Source organism: Aulostomus chinensis, chromosome 14, assembly GCF_037954235.1.
Source record: "Aulostomus chinensis isolate RoL2024-O1b breed Wild chromosome 14, RoL_Achi_v1.0, whole genome shotgun sequence".
Classification (NCBI taxonomy): Eukaryota; Metazoa; Chordata; class Actinopteri; order Syngnathiformes; family Aulostomidae; genus Aulostomus; species Aulostomus chinensis.
Window position 1 is genome coordinate 1772445 of NC_141333.1, and position 18337 is coordinate 1790781.

The 18337-nt window shown below is 42.3% G+C and overlaps 1 protein-coding gene across 1 annotated transcript; it reads right to left on the reverse strand.

The window, feature by feature from the left end:
• Window positions 1-382: 382 nt before the first annotated feature.
• Window positions 383-17955, reverse strand: pomgnt1 (protein O-linked mannose N-acetylglucosaminyltransferase 1 (beta 1,2-)). Its single transcript, XM_086224539.1, has 22 exons — window positions 17829-17955; window positions 17420-17658; window positions 14605-14707; window positions 14396-14511; window positions 14068-14133; window positions 13881-13994; window positions 12756-12873; window positions 11624-11722; window positions 11400-11527; window positions 10879-10949; window positions 7053-7128; window positions 6214-6297; window positions 6016-6057; window positions 5726-5784; window positions 4506-4578; window positions 3998-4126; window positions 3691-3816; window positions 3500-3564; window positions 3365-3409; window positions 3119-3254; window positions 2662-2771; window positions 383-2521 (listed from the first exon to the last, which is right to left on the reverse strand). The coding sequence occupies exons 2-22, from the start codon at window positions 17537-17539 to the stop codon at window positions 2440-2442; spliced, it is 1962 nt and encodes a 653-aa protein (XP_086080665.1). The 5' UTR covers window positions 17540-17658; window positions 17829-17955; the 3' UTR covers window positions 383-2439.
• Window positions 17956-18337: the final 382 nt, after the last annotated feature.

The window sequence follows — 18337 nt, forward strand, 5'->3', positions numbered from 1 at the left end:
CGCAAGCTGTAAGAGGATGTGAAGTCACTCAGAGACAAATCTTCCTGATCCGGAGCTCTGCAGGCTGCGAAGGTCAGACCTCGACCTCCAGGAAGCCACGTTTGTCCTTCATCATCCGCCGTCGCAGGAGAAATCCTCAGGATTTGCATGTATTTGCGTCGCCACACAAGTTTCTGAAGCTCCTCTGGGAAATCTGCAGGCTGCAGAAAGCTCCGACAATCGGAGCTCAGAAAACGAGTTTATCCATGAATAATACGCACTAATAATACATCCACCTATGAATTATTGACATCACACACACACTCACACACACTCACAGATGCAAGCACTAGACACACAACAGGCCAGGAAGAAGCGAACACAGTGAAACCTTTGTAACAAAAATTTTCATTTTATTCATTTCCATGATAAAAGGTAAAGAACTCAAACATGTCAAACAGTTTCTGAGACTTCCGGATCATCATCATCATCATCATCATGTACCTTCAGGTAAACGACTGCAGCATTTAACACAATCCAGTGATCAGCTCTACCTCTGTAACCCATTCAGTCTACGCGCTGGAACACTGCAGGACACACACACACACACACACACATACACACACACACAGGTTCAGGGTTGGAGCTGCTGGAGGCCAGGGTCAGCAGGACCCTGGCTGCTCACTGATCTCACACTCGCCGCTGGAGTCGTGGTGGTGGCGGCCATGAACTCGACTCACGACTGGGGAGGGACGCGGCCACGGGGGTTTTGACTGGGCTGTTGACGGTGATTGCAGGACGCTCATTGCGTTCACCTCAGTAACCATGACGACCGAGAGCCTGATCTTCTTCCTAAAACCTCCGTTCTTCCGCCTGCTGCCGTTTCATCGCTTCAAACGGCAGCTTTCAGGGAACATCGAGCGACCACACGCCACCACGGTGTGACGTCACCATTAGTTCACCAACCGGCGCAGCTTCAGGACATTGAGATGAGAACGAAGCAAGAAATAAGTGTAATGGAGCGAGTGAGAGTGACTTCACCCAAAATTCTCTGAAAGAGGAGTTTACCCCCTCCATTCACTTCTTTATGACCCCAGAACGCAGGAAGAGCCAGCAACATTTATTTAGCTTGAAGCTAATAGAGACTGACAGGTAATGGTCGCATGCTACCTAGAACATTTATGGTTTTGGTTCTGCAGATGAGCCTGCTGGAGTTGGGTCAGCTGAATAAGCTGGCTGGTCACACCAAACGCGTGTTCATGCTAACGGCTAGCTCACGCAATGCACTCCCTCACACCTGGAAGTGCTACTTTATTTTGTGTCTTTTATTTGTTCTTAGATCAAAAATGTTTGTGGATTAATGATTAATGATGATTGAGGGTTATTCCGGATGATGAGCTTGTGAAAAGACATTCTTGACAGTTTAGCTGTTGGCTGTCAGTCTCTGTTAGCTTCTCGCTCAACACACGTGGCTGGCAGACTTTAAGGTGAAGTATCACTTCAACGTGGCCTTCAGGCTCAGGTCAATCAAGGCAGTTCAGCCGATACAGAAGCTTCTTGAGTGTTCTCAGCAGCGCGGTGCTTCAGTTCTGCTCTGTACAAGAACGTGATCCAGTTTAACTCGGCCGATACCGTTCAAGGGTTGCTGCCTCCAGTTTCTACGGAGACCAAAACAAGCACGCAGACTGACCAAACGAGCACATGATTTACAAAAATGTCCACAGATCGGACAGTTAAACATCGAACGACGGTCTTAGAATGTGTGAGCGGTTCGGTTCTGTGTCGTTCAGCCGTGGCCTCTCATGAGAGCAGATCTGAGGCAGCAGGGCAGCCGGAGCCCACAGGGCCGTGGCACCAAGTCCTCCTCTCCAACACTGAAAAATAGCGGACCCTTTTAAAAATTTATAAAAAATATAGAGGCAAGTATGTACATTATTAATATTTCATGTGTAAATTTTGGGCTCTTTGAAATGAACTGACTCTGATAAAAGTTAAAAAAAGAAGAAGCAAACAAACGGCACAACCTTTGAGCGATGGATGTAAAATAAATAGTTATAAGTTAAAAGGTATGTACAGGACGGACAAAGCACTCAGTAGTTTAGAAGCAGATCGATTCCGGAGAGCGTGTCAGCTGTACCATTCCACGTCTGCTGAGAGAAATGAGGCGGGTCGTCCCACAGTTGTCACGGCAACGGACAAATCGTTGTCTTTCGGTTGTACAGTCACACCAAACCAAAAGTTCTGTAGTGTAACGGCTCCTCGGGCACCAGGACGGACTCAGTAGTGCACTGTAGTGTTTCATCCCTCAGTCATCAGACGTAGTAAAAACTAAATAAAGTACTCAGTTTCCCAGAAGACAGTTCTGCTCTCAGGCTGGGGCGTTAGTGGCTGAAGGGAGGAGAAGCGTTAAGGCCTGTGTGTGTGTGTGTGTGTGTGTGTGTGTGTGTGTGTGTGTTCATTCTACATGGGCTCCACAGGTGCTCCCTCCTCTTTGGGCGGAGGCTCCAGGTGAACGGGCATCACACCGGCAGGTTTCTTCACTCTGGTCATGAACACAGATCAGAAATGAAGATGAGGAAACCTCATGAATGTCAGATTGACAACAAAATGTTCGGCGATGATGAGTCGAGGCTATCGTGCATCCGCAATAGCCGCAGGCGTGGAGGCCGGACATGAACTTACGAGTACGGGGAGATGGGCACCGCCACCACCAGGACATGATTCCTCTTCCTGAAGAGTCGCCAAAGACCTCGGTGATATCCTCGCACGTCCAGGTCCCAAACATGGAGGCACTAAGGACAACACCAGAGGGTCACACGACAGGGACGGACACATAACGTCACTGTACGGAGCCGTGGAGCTGACACAAGGAACACTATCCTGCATTCAAATACTGCACTAAAATACTACAATCAGCATCAAATACGTGGAACCGCCAGCAGCTGACGATCAGACGGCGCTTGGATGAGTTGTGAACATCAGGAAGAGACGAAGATGAGCACGAGAGGTCCTGAGCCCGGGTGAAGCAGGGTGGAGATCCAGCGTCAGGCACCACGGGATCAACGTTTCCAGCAACATCATCATGATGCTACTGTTCGCCACACCAAGATGTTCTCAGGCTGATTCAGGCTCAGTTTACCTTAGCGAGCTCAGTCCAGGTGGACGTGTCCGTCTCTGCCTCCATCTTAATGAACATGACGTAGATCTTCCCCTCTGAGTCCGGCACGAAGGAGTCCTCACACGGGTTCTTGGTGTGGTCCAGCACCTCTGCCTCCCTGGGACACACACACACACACACACACACACACACACACACAGACACGTTAGTGGAGGGGCTCACCGTTGAACATGTGACTGATTTCGTGGTTCTTCACGAGTGACTCACTTAAGCAGATTTTGGATCTCCATCTCGTAGGCGTCTTTCTTTAAGCTGTGAGGGAAGAACACGAGAACACGTCACGTGTGTCAGAGACGTCACGACATCACAAACCTGGAACTCACGAGACGCGGCCGCACTCACCTGTCCACGTTCTTCAGCTGCACGTTGGGAACCGTGTTGAACTTGTGTTTCTTGAAATAAACTTCCTGTGTGACGAGAGGAGAATCAAGAGGGATCCTGTAAACCTGATCAAGGAATCCTTCCAATCACGTTAAACCGAGCTCAAGGGCTCCTTTGGTGGGAACAAAAAGCTCCGTCCTTCCAGATCTTACGTGAAAATATCCGTTCATGTTGAGGCCGATGATGCCAAAGTGGTAGGAGCGGGAAACGTCGGGGATGATGCACTCTCGGCCTTTCCGCTGCTCCGGCATTCGCATCCACATGTCCCAGTCCCACAACTACAGCACACACACACACACACACACACACACACACACACACACACACGGTAGCATTTGCAACACAACCACACAACTATCAAGATGAGCTGTTGATCTATTTGAGTTACATTTTATCATTTTAATTGCGTCTTTTCTGTTGCATCTGACTCATGCATGAATGGCTTCGTTAATAAGGCACCTTTTCAGGCGTCGGCCACTTTGGCTCCAGCTCGTCCTTGTAGAGGCTCTTCTTCAGCACCCAGCCCAGGCCAGGCATGCTCTCCACGCGGTACAGCAGCGCCGGGTCCTCGGCGGTGTGCTCGTAGCCCTGCACAACAACGTCACAACCACTGTTACAGAGGTACCGGCTGTTACATTCGGCCAGATCAGCTGCAGGAGGAAGACGCAGGGAAGAAAGGATGGAGATGAATTTCACCCCGAGGTCGTCGGGAAGCTGATAAGGTAGCTGGCGTGCTACTGTTGACGTCACCGACGGTTGTTAACCTCCAGGTGTTGAGAATCTCACGTGTCAGTCACGCAACTATCGACATATAGTTGAGAAACTCTTCAATCACAGACGCACAAGCAGGTCAGACATGCTGACCTGAAGCTGACCTGAGCGAGCAGGTGTGTGTGTGTGTGTGCGCGTGTGGGGGGGGTGTAGGTGGAGATGAAGGTAGAGGACAGGTGAGGCGCTGCTCACTCACTTGGTCGTTCCACGCCGAGATGCAGTACAGACTGTCGTCCTCGTCCAACAGGTGGACGGTCTGACTCAGAAAACTGCAGGAAGACATGGACAGCAGTAACATCAGCCAGTTGGAGGTCAACACCTGTCAGTGTCATCGCTGCCTGGTTGCCCAGGTAACGGGATGACAAGCAACACCTGGATTTTTGTCACTCTTAAACAAATGGACTTTCACCACACAGAGGAAGCTGCAGGTGCTGACGGCAGCGCTGCTGGTGCCCTCCTGTGTTGTGACCATGTGATTGTATATTAATAACAGCATCTAAAAGCATTTCTCAAGTTAAGATGAAATAAAAACTGTTTCAAAGCTCCAGCTGGAAGCAGTTCATCCGGGACCTGAACTCCTGCTGCATGTCAGTAATATGGCGCTGAGCGGTGGTTCTGTGTCAGTTAGAGGCTCTGAGGTTCGTCTCAGGGAACAAACCCCAGCGAGCAGGCGGCTGCGAGAGACTCGCCACTATTTGAAGTCGAAGCTTCAAACATGGTGGCCAGGCCCCAGGGAGTGCCGCCGTTTGCAGACGCAAACACAGTTCAAAGACTCAACTGCCTGTCAGAGGAGAGACTGAGCAGAGGGCAACTTCAACCCAGAGGCTCTACTGCCCCCTGGTGGAGGCTCTGACTGGGCTTCAACACAAAAGCACTTTGATCAGAAATGCGTCTGCAGAGACCATCAAGAGCTTCCACCTGATTCATTAAAACATTGTTTTACATTATGTAAAAGCCGTAGAGGACTAATCATCACTTTAGAATCATTTATAGTAATTACTCATTTACGTGCCAACAGTACGACAGAGCAGCAGAGATTTACTGCCTCAACTACGCCTCTGACATTCTGGACTGCATAAAGTCAGATAATTACACTGCGATCAACGACTGTGAAAGCCAAGTTTTCTCTGACGCTAAAGGAGAAACCAGAACATTCCCAAACAGCAGCAGCTCATGACACTAGAAGACCTTCTGTTTCTTGGAAGCTTAGTAGAACAAACAAACACACACACACACACACACACACACACACACACACACACTGGCCATCTCTGAATTGTTCACACACAGTTTCGAATGAATTCCACACCAGCAGATGTAAAAATCCCTTGTTACATATGAGCAAAAGGACCAGTTACATTTCCATGGTGGTCCAGCGTACACGTCCCAGCTCGAGGACCATCAACCGCTGCATACCTGAAAAAGTCGATGGAGACGTCCAGGTCTTCCTCCAGGACGACTGCAGATTTGGCTTCCTGAGGAAAACCACATGCTGGGTGAGTTACTGAAACGATCACTCATCAATTCATACTTGTATCTCATAGATTGTTATGATTATTGGTATTTTAGTTCAATTCATGGACACATAAAAGATAGAAATTAATCATAATGATCAGCAGTAAAAAGGCAATCAAGCAAAACACAGAAAATGCTGATTAAATAGGAAAAGTAAACTGAGGAAGCAAAGCCAAGGCGTAAGAACTCACTGGGTGAAGGTTGAATGTTGCAGTCAGACTGGCTTTGTAGTGCTGTGTGTGAGAGAGAGAAACACACACACACACGGGTCACGGGGCGTGTTCTCCATGTCAGCTGATGCTCCAACATCAACACTTGAAATTAATCAACTCTTTCACACTGGCAAAAACAAAGGTCTGAGAGTGGAATCAGGAGTCAACGCCCTTTACCTGGGACACTCTGGCGTTCTTGATGCTGATGGGCGTGTGCTGAACCCCCTTCAGTCCGAACAGCTCCACCACATCCATCGGCTCCTACGACACACAACCCCAACACGTCAGCACTCAGATATGTGGTTGTGTTAAAAAAGAAAAACTTACATCACCAAACACACAAACTCGTCCCTCATCAGCCTCCAGCTTGTTTACCAAGAGTTGCAGTTTTAAGACCCTGGAATAATTCATGCTTTTACTGTGAAAAACTCAACAAATGCGAAGGAAGAGCAGAGCTTTCCTTGCAGGTTCATCCATTTTGATTTAATTTGCTCATTATATTTGTGCTCAAGGTGCACAATAGCGCCCACTACCACGCGACAGTGACAACGAGCCGCATGTACTTGGTCTGGGAAGATGAAGGCGCGAGAACCATTGCGTTTATTGCAAATGTTAATTTGCACCACTTGTCCCTTAAAGTGCTCATGGGAAAATAAATCAACACAATCAAATGCAATGAGGCCAATTTGAGAACATAAAACCTACAGTAGCACATACTGATACACACACACAGTACACGCGTTGTAGTCCGGTGTGAATACACATCCAGCCTCCGAGAGCAGGTTCCATAGATGGTGAATATCTACGATGCGAGGGACAGTGATGCGGTCTCTCCTGAGAGGAGCTGTGACCTTCGTTAAGTGACCTCATTCATTAACAGAGAGAGGTAGTGACCCTGGACCTGACCTGGAAATCTGCTGTGACATTAGTGAAGACTAACTTCCACCAGGATTATCCGGTGCCAGTGTCCCTCAGGAGGAACTGAAGCCTGAACAGGAGAGAATAAGCGACGATACCTCGTAATATCCGTCGATGAAGACCGTGATCATCTGTGGGTTGACGCCGTGAGCTGAGAGGAGAGACCTCAGCATCCTGAAACAGACGACAGCTGCTTGTCATTGTATCTTCAGCACAACAGAGGAAGGAGGGTAATTATTTTTTGGTTCTGCATGACTACATAACGATGTGATTAGTTCTAAATTAACAAGGGGATTGTAATTTCCCTCATATTTAGAGCCGCCATTTGTCTTCATTCATGCTTCAGCAGCTTACGGCAGCTGACTCTTGAAACTGCTGTTTGGTTGTTTTTTTATACAATTAATTTGAAATGTCACGTCAACCGGTACGTGACTCACTAAGAGGAGTAGTTAGCGTGTGAGGGCCTCGTTTATCTTGATTTCTTTTAGCGTAAAGCTGCAGTCGTTTATCAGTGGAAGCGCAACACAAACGGGGACAAACGTCACGGATGCAAGCAACTTTGAATTTAAATCTCAGGAGATTATATTATATACATGCATATATACTGTATATAATATATATATGCAGTATATATGCATGTATATATATATACTGTATATAATATATATACAGTATATATATACATGCATATATACTGTATATAATATATATATGCAGTATATATGCATGTATATATATATACTGTATATAATATATATACAGTATATATATACATGCATATATACTGTATATATATATATGCAGTATATATGCATGTATATATATATACTGTATATAATATATATACAGTATATATATACATACATATATACTGTATATAATATATATATGCAGTATATATGCATGTATATATATACTGTATATAATATATATACAGTATATATATACATACATATATACTGTATATTATATATATATGCAGTATATATGCATGTATATATATACTGTATATAATATATATACAGTATATATATACATACATATATACTGTATATAATATATATGCAGTATATATGCATGTATATATATACTGTATATAATATATATGCAGTATATATGCATGTATATATATACTGTATATAATATATATACAGTATATATATATACATACATATATACTGTATATAATATATATATGCAGTATATATGCATGTATATATATACTGTATATAATATATATGGAGTATATATGCATGTATATATATATACTGTATATAATATATATACAGTATATATATACATACATATATACTGTATATAATATATATATGCAGTATATATGCATGTATATATATATACTGTATATAATATATATACAGTATATATATACATACATATATACTGTATATAATATATATATGCAGTATATATGCATGTATATATATACTGTATATAATATATATACAGTATATATATACATACATATATACTGTATATAATATATATGCAGTATATATGCATGTATATATATACTGTATATAATATATATGCAGTATATATGCATGTATATATATACTGTATATAATATATATACAGTATATATATACATACATATATACTGTATATAATATATATATGCAGTATATATGCATGTATATATATACTGTATATAATATACATATATGCATATACATGCATATATACTGTATATAATATATATACATATATAATGCGTACACACACATATATAATACACACACACATATATATAATGCGTACACACACATATATAATACACACACACATATATATATAATACACACACACATATATATATAATACACACACACATATATATATAATACACACACACATAATACACACACACATATATATATATATATATATAATACACACACACATATATATTACACACACACATAATACACACACACACACACACATATATAATACACACACACACACATATATAATACACACACACACACATATATAATACACACACACACATATATATAATACACACACACACACATATATATAATACACACACACACACATATATATAATACACACACACACACATATATATAATACACACACACACACATATATATAATACACACACACACATATATATAATACACACACACACACACATATATATAATACACACACACACACATATATATAATACACACACACACACATATATATAATACACACACACACACATATATATAATACACACACATATATATAATACACACACACACACATATATAATACACACACACACATATATATAATACACACACACACACACATATATATAATACACACACACACACACATATATAATACACACACACACACATATATATAATACACACACACACACATATATATAATACACACACACACACATATATATAATACACACACACACACATATATATAATACACACACACACACACATATATATAATACACACACACATATATATAATACACACACACACATATATATAATGCGTACACACACATATAATACACACACACATATATATAATGCGTACACACACATATAATACACACACACATATATATAATGCGTACACACACATATAATACACACACACATATAATACACACACACATATAATACACACACACATATAATACACACACACACATATATATAATACACACACACATATATATAATGCGTACACACACATATAATACACACACACATATATATAATGCGTACACACACATATAATACACACACACATATATATAATGCGTACACACACATATAATACACACACACATATATATAATGCGTACACACACATATAATACACACACACATATATTACACACACATATATATAATACACACACACACACACAAACACATATATATAATACACACACACACACACAAACACATATATATAATACACACACACATAATACACACACACATAATACACACACACAATATACACACACACACATATATATAATACACACACACACATATATATAATACACACACACACATATATAATACACACACACACATATATAATACACACACACACATATATAATACACACACACATATAATACACACACACACATATAATACACACACATAATACACACACACACACACACACACACACACACACACACACATATATCCGTATTCAGGACAGAATGGGTGGGCCCCCTGTATCGTGAGATTGTGGGCGAACACCTCCATCCATCAGTGAGAGCTCTGAGGATGAAACGTGGCTGGATCTTCCAGCCTGACAATGATCCCAAACACACCGTCCGTAGGAAGGAGCGGCTTTGAAAAAGCATTTCAAGGTTCTGGAGGGGCCCAGCCAGTCTCCGGACCTCAGTCCAATAGAGACTCTGTGGAAGGAGTTGTCTGTGTTGCCCAGCGACAGCCCCAAAACATCCCAGCTCCTGAGAGGATCGCAGCAGGACACGTCTGACCTGCCACTGCCAACCAGGCTCACAGTCCAGAGCACTGAGGTGAACCTCTGGTATTGATCACTTATTTTCTCCATTATACAAATAAATTCTTTGATAACCATACAATGTGATTTCCTGGATTTTTTTCCTTTACATCCTGTCTCTCACAGTTGAAGTGGACCCACGATGAACATTACAGACCTCTCATCTTTTTAGGTGGGACAACTTGCAGAATCGGGAGCTGCCACATGCTTCTTTGCCCCACTGCACACGTGCATGTTCATAAACACACAAAGAGCCCTTCAGGATTTTTCCTGTGGCTAAATTAACTTTTATGAATGGATCATGTCAGCTTGTATTCTATTACGTCCTGAATCTTAACAGTCCCGTTCCCCGTCAGCGTCCTACCTGTAGAGATAGTTTGGTCTGTTCCCGGCGATGACGGCCACAGGGACGTTGAAGACATTATTGCTGGGCAGCTGGAGGGAAGAGAGGAAACCGTGAGTAAAAGCGACTTCAGACTTTTAGCACAGCTTCTGTTCTTTGTCTTCTACATTTGAAATCCAGTGTCGTAGTTCCCAAGTGTCTGTTCTCGTGTGCCAGCACGAGCTGGGCGGACAGAGCGGGTCACCATGCAATGGTACTGTCCTGATACAACGAATCTGTGAGAATCACTACACCGCAAGAAGAATTCACCAACGATGCATCAGGGTTTGTGTAACTGAGGAAGCATCCATGTGCTGGATTGTTGGGTCCGTTTGACAGCTGACATGAAACAAACTACGACGACGATGCGTCTTTGCTCGGAGCCTCTGGACCTCAGGGAGACATGTTCACAGCTGCTGCTGCTGCTTTAATGACCATCAATATTTGGCATCAGTGTGGTTTCCCACCGTCAGACAGGAACATCACACTCCGCGGCGTCCTACCGGGTCTGGGTTGAACTCGATGGGCGCCGGATCTTTGCAGCTGCAGATGCTGCCGTAACCCTCCACTTTGCTGCAGAAGAGTTTCCGGCGGCGGTTCAGGTCCGTGTCGGCCCAGTGGCACTCGGCCTCTGTGTTTCACATTACAAATATGGCATCAAGCATCAGCAGCATTTAGCAGACGCCGTATAATTTCATCTGGTGACGTGACATGGAGGAATTTTGACCTTCAGAGGCAGTGAGCTGCACCTCGGTTTTCAGGAGCACCGGGTCTCCCCAGGTGGACAGAGCAGGAGACTTGGCGTGCTTTTCTCCGTACACCTGACCTGGAACACAGGGCAGGACAGTCAACACAATGCTGGAGTCAAACACAGTTTAACTGAGAAATTTCCATGATGACTCCATGAAACTTCCAACACTTTCATGACCATACATTTTCTGAAATGTCTGTTCACCCTTTTAAAGATAAACAGAGAAATAAAGCTTAGAATTAACCAATTTAAATCAACATGAACCAGAACCAGATCCTTATTCTTGGGGGTGTTAATGACCACATGAACGCTGCTCAAAGTTGACTAATTATATCATCCTTTAGTGAGCTCTTTTCCTTTTATTTTTCTAAGCAGCTCACGTTTGCATTGACACAGAAATGTCACTGCACCCATGAAATATTTAAGGGTTTGCAAAATTTAGGCTGAACTATAAACACGCGAGGCACTTCCTCAATCGCTATCCTATCAAATCCCATCGCTATCTTCTGCTTATTCCTTACTAGTAAGGGTCGCGGGGGGGGGGGGGGTGGAGCCTATCCCAGCATCTACGGGTGAGAGGCGGGGTTCACCCTGGACAGGTCGCCAGTCCATCGCAGGGCCAACACACAGAGACGAACAACCATTCACACTCACATTCATACCAACCGTCAATTTAGAGAATCAATCAGCCTCGTCCCCAAATTGATGTCTTTGGACTGTGGAGGAAGCTGGAGTACCAGAGAGAACCCAGCAGGAACAGGGAGAACATGGAGACTCACACAGAAAGATCCCGCGCCCGAGCCAGGACTCGAACCCGGAACCTTCTTGCTGTGAGGCCACAGTGAGGACCACTGCACCACCGTGCAGCCCGCTTCAAATCCCATCTGAACCAATTTTGCATCAATAAAAGGAGATGAAGCCCCCCAAAATCCAGACTCAGACCACTTAAAAACAGCGGTGGATACAGGAAGTCTTCAGGGAGGTAAACACAACTACCATTTTTTCCAAAGCAGCGAGATTCACATACTAAATTATCCAAGTTACTGATGTGGGTGGCCGAACACATAGAGACATTTCAGAGGTTTGTGTACTCGACTCGCTGCTCTACCTCCTTTCTTCACCACCAGGGTCCACATGTCCCTCCAGCTGAGGTTGAGAGACACCTGGCTGCCCAGACTCTTCAGCAAGTTCTTAGCAGCGTCCTTCAGGTGGAACGTTCCCTCATCCTGCACAGCAAACACGCACACATCAAACAAGCACCATCGTCCCAGTCCCTCTGCGAGCTTGCCTCTGTTCCATCCACAGCGAATCTTTCATCAGATGTAGGACTTTCCTGTCAATTTTCATAGATAAATCAGTTGCTACTGCAGAGTTTTTAAAACTTTTTCATGTCCTGGACCCTCAATAAGTCCCAGATCCCGTTTGAAGTGATTTAACTCCAAAGGGACCCTTTCATCATTATTTTACATTAATTTTCAAGGTGTGTGTGTTTTTTTTGCCATGGCTCAGATACATCTTGGTTTTGTCAGATTCTTTTTGAATTTTCTAGCTCATTTGAACCCCAAACATGACAAGACGAGGGAAAAAAAAGGAAAAGTAACAAAAAGTGCATTCTAGCTAATTAATGACAGAAGAAGCTTGCAGTTCTAAGAACCGGGGCGAGATATCATGCTTCTTCCAGGTCTTCTTCCTCAGGATGACTCTTCTGTTACTGTCAAGAGTAGAAGAACCTGCATTTGGGCTCTGAATGGGAAATAAAGGAATTAAGTGCAACGAAAAGCTTTAATTTGAAATGAAGGCAGGAAGTGCTGAGTCTGAGGTCACAGTATCCCAATAATATACTTTTAACAGGTGGGACTGTGTGAATATGTTGGTTTGTGCTGTTAGAGCTCAACAAGATCAGGGTGTCTGCAAATGATCAGGTTTAAACAGTCAGAGCAGCGACGAAAAAGATTTCCTGGAAAATTGCTTACAGTTTTCACCCCAACTGGATGGAAAGGTGGCTTCTGTTGCACTCATTATTATTAGCTCTTGTTTTTTAGTTACATAGACTATATTTTAATTTTTAAACTGCCCCACAATTCCATCTCTGTTGTAATCTGGAAGCCAAGCAACGACATTTCGTTGCCAAAATCTCACTGCTGTGTTTTTCTGTGCAATGACAATAAAGAAAGTCTAAGTCGAAGTCTTTTCAATAACCTGAATCATGGCTGAGATGGAGGCAGTGACAGACCTTGATGGTAAAGATGAGGACGCGGCCGCGGGTCACCATGTTGAGGAAAAGGATCATGGCTTCATCCTCGTGGGGAGAATAGGTGTCAAATATCCTCTTGGCCATCACGTGACCCTGAGAAACACACAAAGAGACCCGTCACAGCATGAAGTCCCACTCCTAGTGTCCAGAACATCGAGGTTCTCACCGTAGCCTGGTTCAGAACGATGACATGGATGCCTCGGCCTTGTTCCCGCATATCATCCTCCAGCACCTGCAGGACACCAGTACAGAAGGAAAACATTCCACCTGCACGCATGTCCTCAGCTTCACTTTCAATAAATACTCTTGTTTGCCATTTCATCCAGGGTCTGACGACAAGATGCTTCGTCTCCAGAACTGCATAACGTTCAGGATGTGTTTAGCGTAGCTTAGCATAGTTTAGCATACAGATCTCACAGATCAACTGAATAAAAAAAGAAGACTTGGATTAAACTTGAACAAGCCCTGAATATACGCAATGCTACTGAACTTACAGTGGTTCCGTCCACCGCCACGTAGACCTTGGATCGGCTGGAGTAAACCTCGATGTCCAGCACCTTGCGCCCATTTGCCGGCCTGCGAGGGGTCTCCATGTTGGGCATGGCATCCTCTGAAGGAGTGTTGGATCAAGTTTAGGCAGAGCGCAAACATGAGTGGTATCCTCACAAAAGCGTGTCAGAGATGAAGATGATGATAAATTCACCGTATTCTTGGGCGGCTGCATCTTCATTAGCTACTCGTCTGGTGTCCAAGATGAGTTTGATGTTGACAATGACGGTTATCAGCAGGAAGAGAACAGCGCCAGCCTGTGGGCGGGACCGAGAGAGCAGATGAGTTCCACAACGGGGCTATGAGCTGAAGCCAATGACACACACACGATGCGGCGAATCCATCAAAACGTATAAAACCATGATGTTCAATCAACATCAACATGTATGAATTAATTGATACACTTTACATTTCTCTTCCTCATTGGCAGCTGGCAGTCCCTGTTGCTATATTAACCAAGTAATAAATAACGTGAAGAAAAGTGACAGAAACGGCAAACCGGCTTGGTGACTTAAAGAGGCTGCAATGCCAAAGAGAAAAAGGGAGAAAGTGACACTGACATGCAAACGCCACACATCACACCGCCACAAGGTTACGAGACAAACCTCAATTAACACCTGATTCATCAACGCAAACTACAATATGACTGAGGAGACTGGTGGATGAATACGTTACAGCCCTCAGACCGCATCCATGGATCTTCCCACAACCATAAATGGTAGAAAGATGATGAGCTAAGCTCAATATATCTGATGAGGACATGCTTATCAATATATCTGATGAGGACATGCTTATCAACATATCTGATGAGGACATGCTTATCAACATATCTGATGAGGACATGTTTATCAATATATCTGATGAGGACATGTTTATCAATATATCTGATGGGGACATGTTTATCAATATATCTGATGAGGACATGCTTATCAATATATCTGATGAGGACATGTTTATCAATATATCTGATGGGGACATGTTTATCAATATATCTGATGAGGACATGCTTATCAACATATCTGATGAGGACCTGCTTATCAATATATCTGATGAGGACATGTTTATCAATATATCTGGATGAGGACATGCTTATCAATATATCTGATGAGGACATGTTTATCAATATATCTGATGAGGACATGTTTGTCAATATATCTGATGAGGACATGTTTATCAATGTATCTGATGAGGACATGTTTGTCAATATATCTGATGAGGACATGCTTATCAATATATCTGATGAGGACATGTTTGTCAATATATCTGATGAGGATATGTTTATCAATGTATCTGATGAGGACATGTTTGTCAATATATCTGATGAGGACATGCTTATCAATATATCTGATGAGGACATGTTTGTCAATATATCTGATGAGGACATGCTTATCAATATATCTGATGAGGACATGTTTGTCAATATATCTGATGAGGACATGTTTATCAATATATCTGATGAGGACATGCTTATCAATATATCTGATGAGGACATGTTTATCAATATATCTGATGGGGACATGTTTATCAATATATCTGATGAGGACATGCTTATCAACATATCTGATGAGGACCTGCTTATCAATATATCTGATGAGGACATGTTTATCAATATATCTGGATGAGGACATGCTTATCAATATATCTGATGAGGACATGTTTATCAATATATCTGATGAGGACATGTTTGTCAATATATCTGATGAGGACATGTTTATCAATGTATCTGATGAGGACATGTTTGTCAATATATCTGATGAGGACATGCTTATCAATATATCTGATGAGGACATGTTTGTCAATATATCTGATGAGGATATGTTTATCAATGTATCTGATGAGGACATGTTTGTCAATATATCTGATGAGGACATGCTTATCAATATATCTGATGAGGACATGTTTGTCAATATATCTGATGAGGACATGCTTATCAATATATCTGATGAGGACATGTTTGTCAATATATCTGATGAGGACATGCTTATCAATATATCTGATGAGGACATGCTTATCAATATATCTGATGAGGACATGTTTATCAATATATCTGGATGAGGACATGCTTATCAATATATCTGATGAGGACATGCTTATCAATATATCTGATGAGGACATGTTTATCAATATATCTGATGAGGACATGTTTATCAATATATCTGATGAGGACCTGCTTATCAATATATCTGATGAGGACATGTTTATCAATATATCTGGATGAGGACATGCTTATCAATATATCTGATGAGGACATGTTTATCAATATATCTGATGAGGACATGTTTGTCAATATATCTGATGAGGACATGTTTATCAATATATCTGATGAGGACATGCTTATCAATATATCTGATGAGGACATGTTTATCAATATATCTGGATGAGGACATGCTTATCAATATATCTGGATGAGGACATGTTTATCAATATATCTGGATGAGGACATGCTTATCAATATATCTGGATGAGGACATGTTTATCAACATATCTGATGAGGACATGTTTATCAATATATCTGGATGAGGACATGCTTATCAATATATCTGGATGAGGACATGTTTATCAATATATCTGGATGAGGACATGTTTGTCAATATATCTGGATGTGGACATGCTTATCAATATATCTGGATGAGGACATGTTTATCAATATATCTGGATGAGGACATGCTTATCAATATATCTGATGAGGATATGTTTATCAATATATCTGATGAGGACATGTTTGTCAATATATCTGATGAGGACATGCTTATCAATATATCTGATGAGGACATGTTTGTCAATATATCTGATGAGGACATGCTTATCAATATATCTGATGAGGACATGTTTGTCAATATATCTGATGAGGACACGATTATCGCGCAGCAGCTTCTCGACCTGTCACTCATATATTTGATGGTATTTCATATTTCAGAGCTGCTGCTGCAACACTAGCAGGGATTCATCTCCAGTTGGCTTCATCTGACCTGACAGAAGCGGCGAAGCGTCCTCTTATTGGTTAGTTTGTACTTCCAGGTGAGGTACAAGCTTCTTTGTTGGCGGGGGATGAAAGGCTTGGCTCGGGGGTTGGGGGTCCAGGTCTCCATGCCGGACCCCAACAGCCGCCGCCACGGACCTCAGACCCTCCGCCGGTCCTCCTCCTCGTCGTCGTCGTCGTTCCAGCTCCACAACACCACCGACACACAGCAGGCTGTCACATCGTCACCTGCAAGGAACAAATACAGCACACACACGGCGGCAAATGTGCTCTTACAACTTAGCTAGTCACAAAGTTTAGCTAGCACTGGCTAGCAGGGTATTAGTACGCCGGTTCACTGGGCTGAATTTTAACATTCTGGGTCTATTTTATGTCCAAGTCTCAATTTGAACACTTACGTGGTCCTCAGTACATCCCGCATTTCAGTTTAAATTCGTAGCCAGAGGCAGGATTTGGAGAATAAAACACTAGTTATTGCTGCTACAAGCTACATGCCGCGTCCGCACTGCTGGCTGGTTCTTCTTCTACGTATGTATTAGCGGCTCGAGAACTAATTTACAGCACACATAGCGCCCTCTACTGTATCGGAGTGTCATTGACAACCGTTGAAATCACTATTTCCCAATTTTGCTGCTATATATTATATCATATCATATCATATCATATCATATCATATCATATCATATCATATTATATCATATCATATATTATATTATATCATATTAAATCAACCCAAGACCTGCAGGTTTAATTGTGTAACGATTGCCTCACCCTTTGAACCTATACTACTTATATCTTTTTATTCTAGTTTTTACACTCCTGTAGTTCCTTCTTCCTTTGTTCTTCTGGTAGACATTTCCCACTTTGAAAAAGTAATGTTCGATTCTTCCAACTGCATTCAGGGTGG

What these genes read in the sequence shown, in the direction of transcription:
- pomgnt1 (XM_086224539.1), bottom strand. Translation starts at nt 17,539, where the DNA reads ATGGAGACCTGGACCCCCAACCCCCGAGCCAAGCCTTTCATCCCCCGC. An exon ending in CCTGGTGGTGAAGAAAGGAG is followed by an intron (nt 11,723 to 12,755) that starts GTAGAGCAGCGA and finishes CCTGTGTTCCAG; the next exon opens with GTCAGGTGTACGGAGAAAAG. An exon ending in TCGAGTTCAACCCAGACCCG is followed by an intron (nt 10,950 to 11,399) that starts GTAGGACGCCGC and finishes TCTTCCCTCCAG; the next exon opens with CTGCCCAGCAATAATGTCTT.